General features: G+C 33.2%; 1 protein-coding gene and 1 long non-coding RNA gene across 5 annotated transcripts; one reads left to right on the top strand and one right to left on the bottom strand.

Moving 5' to 3' along the window:
- Window positions 1–1,664: 1,664 nt before the first annotated feature.
- On the bottom strand, window positions 1,665–4,272 carry LOC131956215 (uncharacterized). 4 transcript variants are annotated; one of them, XR_009388945.1, is made up of 6 exons: window positions 4,233–4,272; window positions 3,450–3,571; window positions 3,174–3,247; window positions 2,825–2,979; window positions 2,279–2,337; window positions 1,665–1,894 (listed from the first exon to the last, which is right to left on the bottom strand). It is a non-coding gene; the product is annotated as an uncharacterized LOC131956215 (long non-coding RNA). The 4 variants fall into 4 exon arrangements; XR_009388946.1 differs by having other exon boundaries at window positions 4,170–4,237; XR_009388943.1 differs by lacking the exon at window positions 4,233–4,272 and having other exon boundaries at window positions 3,450–3,894.
- Window positions 4,273–4,867: 595 nt separating this feature from the next.
- Window positions 4,868–12,986, top strand: LOC131956216 (proteasome subunit beta type-6). Its single transcript, XM_059320631.1, has 6 exons — window positions 4,868–4,974; window positions 8,639–8,706; window positions 8,939–9,070; window positions 9,889–10,018; window positions 10,426–10,570; window positions 12,531–12,986. Exons 1-6 carry the CDS (start codon window positions 4,888–4,890, stop codon window positions 12,659–12,661), a joined length of 693 nt encoding a protein of 230 aa, XP_059176614.1. The 5' UTR covers window positions 4,868–4,887; the 3' UTR covers window positions 12,662–12,986.
- The last annotated feature ends 391 nt before the right edge of the window (window positions 12,987–13,377 follow it).

The raw sequence follows: 13,377 nt of genomic DNA, 5'->3' as shown, positions 1-13,377 counted from the left end.
TAACTAGTACCTACTTATAAAGTTCATGAAGTCTACATCGGTGTTAGAGCCAGAAAGTATTTTATTACCGGTTTACTAACAAACATTAGGGTACTCTTGTAAATTCCCTAAATCTGACATCCTCACCTACTTCTGTAATAAAGGTGATCCACCTCCTCCAAGCAAAAGTTTGAAATTAATCTGATTAATCCTGTCATAAATGAAGCTCTCGTTGTTCATGAAGCGCCGTAACTAGCATCCCTTTCTGATATTAGACACTTGCCCTAACCCCCCCCCCCCCCCCCCATAAACCTCTCGTACATAAAAACTACACTGGTATATTAATCCTTTGCTTTTTATTAAGCACCTGTCAGTGTCATCAAGCCATACATATCTTGCAACATATTACAGCTCAATTAGTTGTACAAGTCCATGTAGTACTTTCAAGCCTATTTACTAGTGATTGAGACATTGTCGCCTGTGCTGGTACCCTACATTTTTAAAAGCTTGTCAGTGGGATATATATACACTTTGCTACAGAGGCGTAGCGCGGGCGTGGAGTGCGAACTAGCGACGTCACTGCTTTGCTATACTTTAATGTATGTGTTAACTATATATATGAAGATTGATAATGTGCATAATTATTTTTTTTAACCTCCCAATACAGATGCATAAAAATATGCAATTTGCAATTCTCTTGAATTACTTTTACTAATACTAGTGTAAATCATAGTAAATGCTAGACATGTTTACTTCACTGTGAGATGAATGCCCTTCCCACTACAAGAAAATTACAGGTGCACAAACTGGCTACTTAAATTTATACTGTAACATGAAGCGATAGTTTACTTGTTTAACATTTTTATTCACATTAAAAGAATACTTTTGATGCTACAATTAAGTAATAGATCATATAGGTTACAAGTGGACAAGTAAGTAGATAGATAAATCAATATTATCAGATTTCAGTATGCTCAATAACTAGACAAAATGGAATCAATACATACAACCTCCACAATAAATAAAAATTTGATGGCAACAGACAATCTCTAATCCACATCTTAATCTAACAAGTTTTTAATATTATATGACTGTGTGTAACTAGACCTTAGTTTCACACACAAACATAAATATATGCATATATATATATATATATATATATAGAAACACATATTTATAAACAAATACTGCGTAGCAGAATATCTCTACATGAAAGCCAACCTAGTGAAAAAATTGAATTTGCACATTCAATCGCTAAGAAATTCAGCAATAGTATCCAACACCTGCACAAAGACTCCAACTGCCAGATTATCCACAAGTTAACCAGCCCTTTTTCAGTGAGTACAGAAATGTTATAAGTATAAGCTTTTCACCAATAAAGTACATCAGACCAAAAGGTTGAAATACAGTGGACCCTCACTTAGCTGGAGGTCTAGATATTGAGGATGCTATACTCTCACTCACATTGACAACAACATGCCCAATCCACGCTAAGCAAACTATGATGAACCTTCTTAATATAGGCTTAATGATCAACTGGAAAAAACAGAAGAGATAAGAATCAACAACAAACAGGAGTTCCACTTAGGATACAAGAAATGACTATTTTGGAGCAGGATCGCTTCACACATCTAGGATCTGTTGTAAGAAGATGGGGGAGCAGATGAGGACATCAAAAGACATCAGCAAAGTATCCAACATCCTCCGCACAATATGGATGTCAAGAGCTGTCTACAGTTTTCCAAATATGACTGTTGAACAGCAATGTAAAATTTGTTCTCCTCTATGGTTCTGAGACTTTCAATAATGAATGGCTGTGTAGCAAACTGAACATCAGGTGGGCTGAAAAAATAACCATCTGTGATGTTCTAACATCCATCTTGAAGAGACGCCTTAATCCTCAGGCTGGTAAATCCTGGGAAACAAAAAATACACATTCTGTAAGAAAATAAAGACAAAGGTTTAATCTTTAAAGAGACGCCCTCCACCAGTTGCTGTTATGGTGACATATTAAAACTGAAATATCTTGAGTGTGGAAATTGTACTAAAATAAAGATTGTCTACAAAGGTCTACCCTTTATTTCAAACATTTGTTTGACAATGTGGCTTTGGCAAACATGCTGACTGATATAGCACACATTTTGAATTAACAGTAAGATATCTGAGTTTTTTACATTTAGAATCAATAGTGTCCACATATTAGTTCATGTATGAAAATATCTTTTTTAGTTTAGTTCAACTCATATATAGCCCTACTAAATATTAAAATAAAATAGCATCAAAATTTTTTTTTAGTTACCAGTTATACTGTGATAGCACCTTCCAGCAAGATTTCACTGTTTTATTAATCCAGGTTCGCTGCAGACAAACAAAATGTTTTGGTTAACAAATTAATATTATATGTATCACATCACTTAAGTTTATTTAGCCTGCCGGTCCATGGGGCAAGTGCAGTAGAGATAAGCTGTTTCTGTGACTTCAGCATATGAAGGGATAGTGTGGTCAGCACTATGCCCAGTCTCCTTTACTTTTCCTAACGTGAGTTAGGTATCTATCAGAGCAGCTGGGTGAACTCAGGGAAGTTCTGCTGACTTGAATCCAGATTCAAACTTGAGACTTTGGGTTATACCGTCTTGCTCCATAGCTAAGCCACACCATCACCTTACATAATTTGCTTTAAATCAAATGTTTGCACCCCACTTCTCATTGGGAAGTACATTGCAGTACAGTTGGTGCTTGTTTAGTGTAACCTTAAATTCACAATGATAAATAAACAAATGATTTATAAAATATAACTATATACAAATAATAGTGTATGTGAGTAGCAGAACATTGGATAACTAACCTGATAGTCTCAAGTTCTAATAATGGGCTCTAGTAACTGGTTGGGAAAATAAAGGTGGCTGAGCATTGTATTAAACTTGACTACACTATCCCTTCCTATGCCAAAGTCAGAGAAACTCATGATCTCTCCATCTGTCCCATGGACCTGAAAGGAAGCTTACATGTACAAATAAAAAAAATTAACAAAATACAATCACAACAGTTCAGCTCTACATAATGGTTTTTAATTTATCATTCAGCTTTATTATTCAGTGTTACATTTTTTACTGTTATAATGCAATTAGTTTACCAACAAAAGTTTCACCTTTAATTAAATCAGATTGGAAATTCTTTCATATTTACAATCATACCTGGTTTGTTTCAACCTATCACAGCACTTGGTTTTATTTTTTACTGTAATCATAAACCCATAAGCACAAAACACCTGCAAAACAATGACAAGATCAGTTTACTTTATTATAGTACAGTATAAATGGTACTTAAAAGTGATACTAATAATATTACTAATATCTTAATTTAGTTTACACTCTTAAATGGAATACTTAAAATTTAGAATGTAGTATAGTCCTCCACCCCACAGAAGTCACATAAAGGGATCTGAACAATTAACTCTTAAAGTAACATACATGGTAGTACTCTAGCCACTTGAATACAGAGGGTTGTAAATCAGTTGATTGCAGTGTTCTAGAACATTGTTGGTATCTTTGTCCCTGTGTCTGTCTTATTCCTGTCTCCATGTTGAGAGAACCTGAAGATTAAAGTTTTGAAATTAGTAAAAATTTAAATAAAGTGCTTACGTCTAAGGCCCAATGGCATCGCTAGATCGGGTGTCACCCAAGTAACGAGGTTTATCTTTAGTCTGTTAATAATACAGTTGGAACTTGGATGTAGCAATGTTTTCTCTATAGTTAGTACTTTAGTACCTTTACGACATGGTATCACCCCCACCCTCTGGTAATAATTGTCAATTTGTACTTAAAAGACTATTTAACTTTAATTAATCATTAATGGGACTGGCAAAACAACATTTTTCTTCTGTATATTTTGCAATTTTTTGCCTTGGTGTCACCCCCTTAAATAGTGTCATCTGGTGCAGTCTGCACCCCCCCCCCCCCCACCCGTGCTATGCTAGCTAAGGCAAGGGTTATCAATAAAAATGTTATAAATAAAAAAAAAATATTAATAAATTAGAAATTAATTATTAATAATGTAATATTAATTATTATAATTCATTAGGCCTATTATTAAATTAATTAATAATAAAATACGCTCAACTGGAGGTGAACGTGAAATAAAATACGTTAAAATAGAGATGTAGATGTAGATCTAATTATTGTGTAATTTACTAATCAGTGCCAAGATCTATTTTATTTTCTACAAAAAGATCTAGAGATCTAGATATTTCCCACCAAATCAATTAATTATGTTTTCTGTTGGATCTAGTTTCGGTATCGTAAATTATTTAAGTAAAATAAACAACGATCTTAGCTGTTCGACTACTTAAAAATATTTCAGCGGGATTTTCGACAGTACGGCCAAGTTTAAAATATCTGTACTTTCGTTTCGACACTACGGGCTAATCCCAAAAGCAATACATCATTATTACTCCCCTTTTACAAAAAAATCTTCTATCGCAGTTGCCTGTGTCTGATGAAGAGAATTTATTAAATATTATTAAATATATCGAAAACAAAATAATATTGTGAATATGTTAAGAAATATATTGTCAGTTCAAATACTGGAGTTACTACTAGTAAACATGTATAGGCCCTGCTTCCAATGCTTTTAGGTTTACTTAATTACTTTAATAACATTTCTTTTGTACTTTTATGGTACATGAACAGCGTTACAATTTCTTTAACGCTATTTTATAATTATCAATATAGATCTATATGTATTATCACTAATTGTAGCAGCAGATGGTTGGAAAAAAATATAGTTGCCAATGGTATTTTTTTTAATATAGGCCCTACACAGATCTTAAACTATTAGAAAGATAAAAGGCGAAATTATAGTTTCCGTAATAAAACAGGAATTTAACTCTTTAATGCACAGTCAAACAAAATGGCTACTATGACTAGCAGTTTCAACAACGGTCCTGGAATGTTAGGCAGCGGCTTAGAATGGATGAATACAGAAGTATCTACAGGTGTAAGTATGAGTTTAAATAAATCCCATATAGATCTATGCGCTTATCCACTGAATCATTAAAGAAACTTTATTGTTAATTAACAAATTGAATTGCTCATAGTTTTAACAGAAACAAACATCCACCAATTTTCGATAGTCTGAGTTTGCAGCATTTGTTTTTAGTTGGTGTTTCACAAATTTAAATTGAGGGTAATTATTAGGCCTAATTGTCATATTAGATTTAGATCTAAGTTTGTTTTAATTTAACTTTGCAAAGTCTATTATAGTATTATTAGTATGTAGCAATTAAATTGCAGTTAGATCTCTAACCACAAATTTATGGCCCAAACTGATTGTTTTTGTCTTGCCGACTCTAGCCGAAGCAATATTTAGGTTTTTCGACTTCCGCTGTTTCGATTCGGTACGACCACATCCTGACTTTTTCATCGTACTTGTTGAAATTCGACATTTTTTAACATGTTAATTCTCGCCATCGGAATCGAAGAATAAAATGTATTCGATATGAATATTTGAGTTGAATTTCATCTTTTATACATACTAATAAATGAATTAGCTCCCGTTTTACATTGTCCGATACCAAAAGCGATCACCGATAATAGCAAATATTTGTCGAAATGCCGACGCTACCGAACTGGCGCATTGACAACTAAATTTCAGATATAAATAATCCTCTAAATTGTATGAAAATAGGCTTAAATAGCATGCCAACCATTTGGATAAATAGAAATGTCGATTTGAAGGGTTTTCAAGCACAGGCCAATGAGGAGTAGCGCGATAAAACCCGTACGGGTAGGAACGAGAAAGCGTGCGTAATTTCATAATGGCGGCCGGGTTACGAGATATTAATAGATATGCGCATACGATGTTTTTTAATAGCTGTTTGTTTTTAAATGGACTGTTACAATAAAATGGGCTTTAAAATAAATTTACTGTAGATCTAAATTATTAGATTAAAAATGAGAAGAATGTAATTAGGCCTAATTGCTGCCTAAATAAATTATAAAATTTTAAATTAGCCAGATTTTATTAACCTTCTTAATACCAGGTTAACTAGATCTAGCAAACTAGCATTAACGAATTGCAGATAAATAGTAATAGATTATAAAGGCATTTTCAAGTAGAAAAAAATCTATATTTATTGTAAACAATTTTTAAAAAAATAGAATCTAGATCTAGATCTAAATGGAAATAAAAACAATAAAATAATAATGGGTCTAGAGATGTGTAACAATATATATAGGCCTATATATAAACTATTAGGCCTTAATGTAAATACTGACAGGCCTATCTGTAGTATCTAGATCTATAAAGTACTATACTATAAAGGGCCTAAATTAAAAATAATAATACCCAATTTTATAAGCTGCACTGCATTACAGTTTTAGTTATAGGCAACTATAATAGAAAGAAAACATGAACACTTTATTAATTAATGTCATTTAAGAATTTATCAAAGGATACGACACAAATCCAATGTTTATTGCAAATTGTTAAGTATCTTGATCATATTGTTCTGTATTTGACTTGTAAGTTCTAAATCTATACATTACCTGTACAATATGTATACTAGCATTCTTATTACTAACACCAGAATCAATATGTAAAGTTTAATCTTTATTTTTATAGTAGCAACAAAGAAGTGCAACATATTAGCCTGTAGTTAATCAACATAGTCTAATTGCGCTGTACCATATTCAAGTTCACTATTTAAAGTTTTCCTCTAGCTATGTTTATTTTACTTGCATGATTGTATTTTTTACATGCTCTAGTCCTAATATATAAAGTTTCATGATGGTATATGGAATAGCAACCTAGCTGTGCAGTCTGGAAATCCTCTTATGGCAGTCACTATAGAACAGTGCCACACCCCTTAATTTAACTTCATTATTTCTAGTTACCTCTTTTCTAATTTTTATTTTATTTGTAGACTTCTATTGCCTATATCATTGAGTACAAATGTGCAAAGTTTTATCATTATATCATTAATAGCAACATTGGTATGCAAGTTTAAAGCCAATCACACGTCTCGAATGCAGGTTACAATGAAACATAACAAGTTAAACACATAACTTTGAAAATTCATATAAAAAAAAACTATTAAGCCTAGAATGATAAATTTGATATTTTTATCAATGGGTATATTATAGGATTCATCTGGGTCCATTTTATCATTCTATGATAATTAGGAAAAATTTCCCAATAGGCCTACAATATTCAATGTAGAAATATCTTTCCACTAATCAGGTCTAACTGCAACTAACCCTAACAACAGGTGGCTAACAACTAACAATTTTTGGACCAACATGACATTTTCAATTATTTCCTGTAACTCCAGTAAGGAGGCGGGCAATCTTCACTGTGATAAATAAAAACACTGTCTCTCAGTATCCCTTTATTAAGTAATAAGCTAGGCTACATATAAATAAATGCTCTTATATTCAATGCCGTAAAAATTTGACTTTTTTTATTAAGAAATCCAATTTATTCTTGTTAGTCACATATCAGTCTCTGCATTAATTAAAAAAAAATGAACAGCCACTCTAATTTTGAATCCTGCGGGTCCCCACTCAGTGCTAACCCAAGAAATATCAAGTTTCTGCATGGAAGGTATTTCCTTCCACCTAGCCTTGTATCCTATACACATATGCAACTGGGAGGTTTTGGTTTGGGAGGTTCTTTAAGGGTTGTGGGTTCAATCCCAATTGGGAATGGGTTATCTTTTATTATTTTTTGTTCACTTATTAGCTGTCATAAAAAAAAAGTTGAAGTATAGCTGTCTATTAGATGAGTGCCTAATTCTTTCCCATGTTCTGATTTTAATTTTTCATTTTAGCCTATTTTAAAAGATTTAATGTCATGCAAGTGGGCCTTGTAAATTTTCTTTTACCAGCAACAAATTTGTCTAACTGAAAGTTTTTATATTTTACTCAAGTTTAAGCAGCACCAGAAAATATTTTACAAACGTTTCTAAAAATTACAAAATATTAATTGTGACTATCACTAACATATATAGGTCCATTAAATTGTTGATCTGCAGTTCATGGGACATTCTGAAAAGATGAGTAACAAATATCAACAGAGTATAAGGAAGAGAGGGTCTATGTTGATTTGCCATACTTTTATATACAAGAAATCAGCAGTAACATTATTCTTCAGCCATGGTTAGATTTGAACTAGATTTATAAAGTTAAAACATACAGAAAACTAGTTTAACCCATAAGTTTATTCTCCGAATTCTCCTTTAAGCAGAAGCCTTGTGATTGACTTTAAAATTGTCTTAATAGTAAATTAGTTATTAATAGTAATGTATTCAGTCTAGTTTAATGGTGCACAATTTTTGATCGACCGCTATATAAGCAATTTTTTTTCCACCTGGGATAGAGTTCTGGCTAATCCAAATACTCTGTAAAAAACATTTTATTTGTTTTGTTGTAATATTTATTGCACTTTGTACTCTATACAAAAGATTTTTTTTTTCAGTTAATGAGGTCATGATAAAGTCAATAAAATAAGATTAAAATTTAAAAATACCAGTGCAAAGAAAAATGTAAAACATTCTTCTTAAATGTTTTACAAAATTTCTGTTTATTAAGTCGTATTCAGCACAAGTGTATTTGTAATTTGTAAGTTTAAATAATGCTACAAATTTTGTACTCACTTCCAGACCACCATTATGGCCACTGAATTTGATGGTGGAGTTATTGTGGGTGCTGACTCCAGAACTACTACAGGGTAAAAAAAATTGAATGCAATAACCAATAGATTTTTTTCTAGCATATAGACTACTCCTAATATAAGGAAAGTTGCACATTTTTTATGCATTCTCTTTTTTTTTTTTTTTTTTTTTTGTACAGAATAATTCTTGCTTTCATTAAACATACACTTACTGTGATTTAGAGGAGAATATTGATGAGTTGAGTAGGAAGTAACATTGTTTTCTTACTGTACAATTTTTTTGTTATAGAACATATATTGCAAATCGTGTCACTGACAAGTTGACCAAAGTGACAGACTTCATCTACTGTTGTCGTTCTGGCTCGGCCGCTGACACTCAAGCTATAGCTGACATTGTAAAGTACCACATTGAATTTCACAGGTAGGTTTCATGTGGGAACCAAGTCAGTTTAGTTGGAGAAGTGGTGGAGTTGAAAACTTTCAGGTTATAGAGGGCTGGTGTTGAAAACCTACAGGTTATAGAGGGCTGCAGTGAAGGCTGCATGTTATGAAGGGATGGAGCTGAGCCTGCAAGTAATTTTTCATTGGAGCTACAGGTTGTTTAGAGGGATGGAACTGATCTTGCAAGTTATTTGGTTGTGGGCTGAAATAAACCTACAGGTTATTTGGTTGTGGGGTGGAATAAACCTACAGGTTATTTGGTTGTGGGGTGGAATAAACCTACAGGTTATTTGGTTGTGGGGTGGAATAAATGTACAGGTTATTTGGTTGTGGGGTGGAATAAACCTACAGGTTATTTGGTTGTGGGGTGGAATAAACCTACAGGTTATTTGGTTGTGGGGTGGAATAAACCTACAGGTTATTTGGTTGTGGGGTGGAATAAACATACAGGTTATTTGGTTGTGGGGTGGAATAAACCTACAGGTAATTTAATTATGGGATGGAGCTGATTTTGGTGGGATGGTGCTGTTACAAATATATTGTTTTTTTGCATGTGCAAATCATATTATGTTTTGTTGATGATCTTTACTCTGATAACTTAAATCCAACACTGTGACAGCAATGTGTTCATTATGTTGGTACATTTAACACTTTTTTTCCTTTTACGTACCCAACTGAATATGTCAATGTGGTTTCTTTTTTCTGACTGCATATGCCACATTTTCTTTTACATTCCTTATTTAAGGAACATGTTTTGTGACTTATCATATCCCCTGTTTTTTCCCTCTGTGATGACAGAATGGAGACAGGAGAGGAACCCCTAGTGAAAACAGTGGCCAATATATTCAAGCAGCTGTGTTATGACCACAGGGACCAGCTCTCTGCTGGCATCATTGTGGCAGGCTGGGACAGACGGGAGGGGGGACAGGTAGGCTTAGACTTTTCTCTTTGAGAACAAAATGGAACTAAGTGAGCTCATGACAATTTCTCATTTCAAAGTAATGAACAATTAATTTGGTTGTTTTAATTTTTCATAAAATATCTTGTTAGTGTACTGAATAAAAAAAAAAATTAAATTGATTTACTTGAATTTTTAGTTTATAAAATTGTTTATATTAATATTTATTCTAAGTGGTCTAAAGTGTGATTTCCTAGTTTCAATTCCTGTTTTAAAAAGTTTAAAAAAAATATCTCTCCTCTTCTCTTAATCTTGTCTGAGATTTCATTAAAAAATATAGTTGTGAACATATATTTGTTGTCTCCCTTACACCAAACCAAATCTGTTGCCAATTAAATTTTAACATATGTATTGTGGTATTTTCATTCATCCTCTAGGTGTACTCTATCCCCATTGGTGGAATGTTACATAAAATGCCATTCACCATTGGAGGTTCAGGCAGCACATATCTCTATGGTTACGTTGATGCTAACTATAAACCAAAACTCAAGAAGGAAGATGCATTAAAATTTGTTGCCAATTGTAAGTCATTTTGATTTATAATTTATCCTCATGGTCATTCCACATTTGAGAAAGTAGTTTTTTAAGCTGAGGCAGGTAAAACTATTTTCTATAAGTCAATCTTTCTGCTTTACTGTTTTTCCAACAGCTACTTTTTTTAAAACAAATTATTTGCTATTAATAGTTTTGTTAACTTTTTGCATAGCCATAGCCCAAGCTAGCCCTCCCCTGTTTCCCTTAGTGAGGACTTTGATGTGGCTGCTTTGTTACCACACCCTCTTGTTCACACTGTTTCAATTTAATTTCTTGCTGAATCATTAAAATGGTTGTTTTTAAGAGCTGATTTTTTTTCTTCGATAAAAAAAACTTTAGTCTTAGCTAAACCCTTAAAAGGCTTTTTAAGATACTAGTTTAATTTAGAATAATAACATTAAACAAACTTATTTTTTATTAGCACATTTGTTAGGAACTATTTGTTTTTTATTTAAACTTATGTTTATATAAATTTCTTGAAGTGTAAAAATTTCACATTCTTGGGGAAATTCAGCAATTGAGTAATAGTAAATGTTTTCACAGTTTTCTAGCACAGTTAACCCCCTTTCAACCATGAAATAAAATTCTCAATTAGAGTGAACTTGAAAAAAATCTCTTTAAAATCTGTATTGTTTCTGATATATGAGAAGAGAAACAAATATTTTAATTTTTTTTAAATTCATATCCCCAAAAATTATTTAAAATAATGTTGAATGACCATGGTGATATTATCACTACTTCATCTAGATGTTTATGCTATTTTAATCTTCATCATAAACGAATTTGGTAACTATGGGGGTTTAAACTGCATGAATATAAACAAACCTAGACAATCTTTTACCCAAAGCACTATTGTTAGTCCTTTTTTTAATGTCAGTATGTTGGTAACAAATTAGAATCTACAGCAGTTAGGCCTACATTTATTTCTATCATTTTTAAACTCAGCTTGTCTGAATGTACCAGAACAGCTACAGTCATGGTTAGTCTTGCTGTAAACTGGGGATTAATAAGCCAGGACATTTTAGACCTTCTGTCCTACTTCTTCTTGAATAACAATACACTTTGTTACAGTTTAAGCTTACAAATGAGCAATGTGGTTAACAATGTAGCACAACCTTGTAGACCTTGTTTAAATTTTTTTTGTGATAAGACTTTCATGAAGTGCCAGATACATCTGAATGTTCTATGAAATACCTTAAATATTTAGATAGCTGAGTATTATACTGGCTCTACAATCCCTTTCTATCCCTAATTCCCCCTGATTCCCATTTTGAACCTTGGCTTGTGAGATGATACATTAAATTTTCTTCTTGTGTCCCTAGCTACCCTAGTTCCCCCTGATTCCCATGTTGAACCTTGCCTAGTGAGATGATACATTAAATTTTCTTCTTGTGTCCCTAGCTACCCTAGTTCCCCCTGATTCCCATGTTGAACCTTGCCTAGTGAGATGATACATTAAATTTTCTTCTGTTCCTAGCTGTCCCTAGCTACCCTAGTTCCCCCTGATTCCCATGTTGAACCTTGGCTTGTGAGATGATGCATTAAATTTTCTTCTTGTGTCCCTAGTTCCCCCTGATTCCCATGTTGAACCTTGCCTAGTGAGATGATACATTAAATTTTCTTCTGTTCCTAGCTGTGTCCCTAGCTACCCTAGTTCCCCCTGATTCCCATGTTGAACCTTGGCTTGTGAGATGATGCATTAAATTTTCTTCTTGTGTCCCTAGTTCCCCCTGATTCCCATGTTGAACCATGGCTTGTGAGATGATGCATTAAATTTTCTTCTTGTGTCCCTAGCTACCCTATGTCCCCCTGATTCCCATGTTGAACCATGGCTTGTGAGATGATGCATTAAATTTTCTTCTTGTGTCCCTAGCTACCCTAGTTCCCCCTGATTCCCATGTTGAACCTGACGAGTGAGATGATGCATTAAATTTTCTTCTGTTCCCAGCTGTGTCCCTAGCCATCAACAGAGACGGTTCCAGTGGAGGAATCATCCGTCTGGCTGCCATCTCTAAGGAGGGGGTGGAGAGGTTCACCCTGACTGGTGACCAGCTGCCCAAGTTCTACGAGGACAGTTAACTCATCATTTCATTCATTATGTCACACGTACATTTGATTGGTGATGACTGCGCGGCCTATTTGCTTGTTATGTTTAACTGTATTCTGTACTGAGAATTTTGATCAAGTATTTTTTAAAAATGATGTTAAAGAGTTGACATGAAATCAACTGGACAGACACATACACTACTCAGAATAAACATTGAGCAATTATATTGGCCAGTTAGTTCATTGACCTGCTTTTTTTTTTAATTTCCACCATTTGAAATGTGTTGTATAAACTTGTCATTGATGTGAGTTCCAAAACACCTCATGACTCCAATAAAGAGAGATGATTGACACTCTGTTCTGACTTGTTGTTTACTGGCTCTAGTTCAGGAAGTTGAGTTATGTGCAGGTGACAGTGGATTGCTTCCCTTGTGTCAACCTACATTTTCTGGTACTTCAACAATACATCAACTTGCAGCTGTTTACACACTGTATCTAATATTTACTTTTTTAAACACAAGCTGTTACTACTTTTATTTATTTTTATAGTAGAGGGAAATTCATTTCTTATTTGAATATCTTGTCCAATTTTTTTTTAAGCCCAAGTATATCACTAAATTATATAATCTGGCATTTTAAATACAAAACATTGGCATCAATGTAATTTGAAATATAAAAAAAACTGAAGAATTTTAATGTTGATATGGGAAAAGGACTGTTCAAATCTTGATATTTTAGCATCAGTTTCT

This window comes from Physella acuta, unplaced genomic scaffold, assembly GCF_028476545.2.
Source record: "Physella acuta isolate Inbredline_101_S28 unplaced genomic scaffold, ASM2847654v3 ptg001135l, whole genome shotgun sequence".
Lineage (NCBI taxonomy): Eukaryota > Metazoa > Mollusca > Gastropoda > Physidae > Physella > Physella acuta.
Note: the sequence above shows the minus strand (reverse complement) of the source record. Positions and strands in the feature narration are given on the sequence as shown.

What these genes read in the sequence shown, in the direction of transcription:
- LOC131956216 (XM_059320631.1), top strand. Translation starts at nt 4,888, where the DNA reads ATGGCTACTATGACTAGCAGTTTCAACAACGGTCCTGGAATGTTAGGC. An exon ending in TACCACATTGAATTTCACAG is followed by an intron (nt 9,071 to 9,888) that starts GTAGGTTTCATG and finishes CTGTGATGACAG; the next exon opens with AATGGAGACAGGAGAGGAAC. An exon ending in ATTAAAATTTGTTGCCAATT is followed by an intron (nt 10,571 to 12,530) that starts GTAAGTCATTTT and finishes TTCTGTTCCCAG; the next exon opens with CTGTGTCCCTAGCCATCAAC.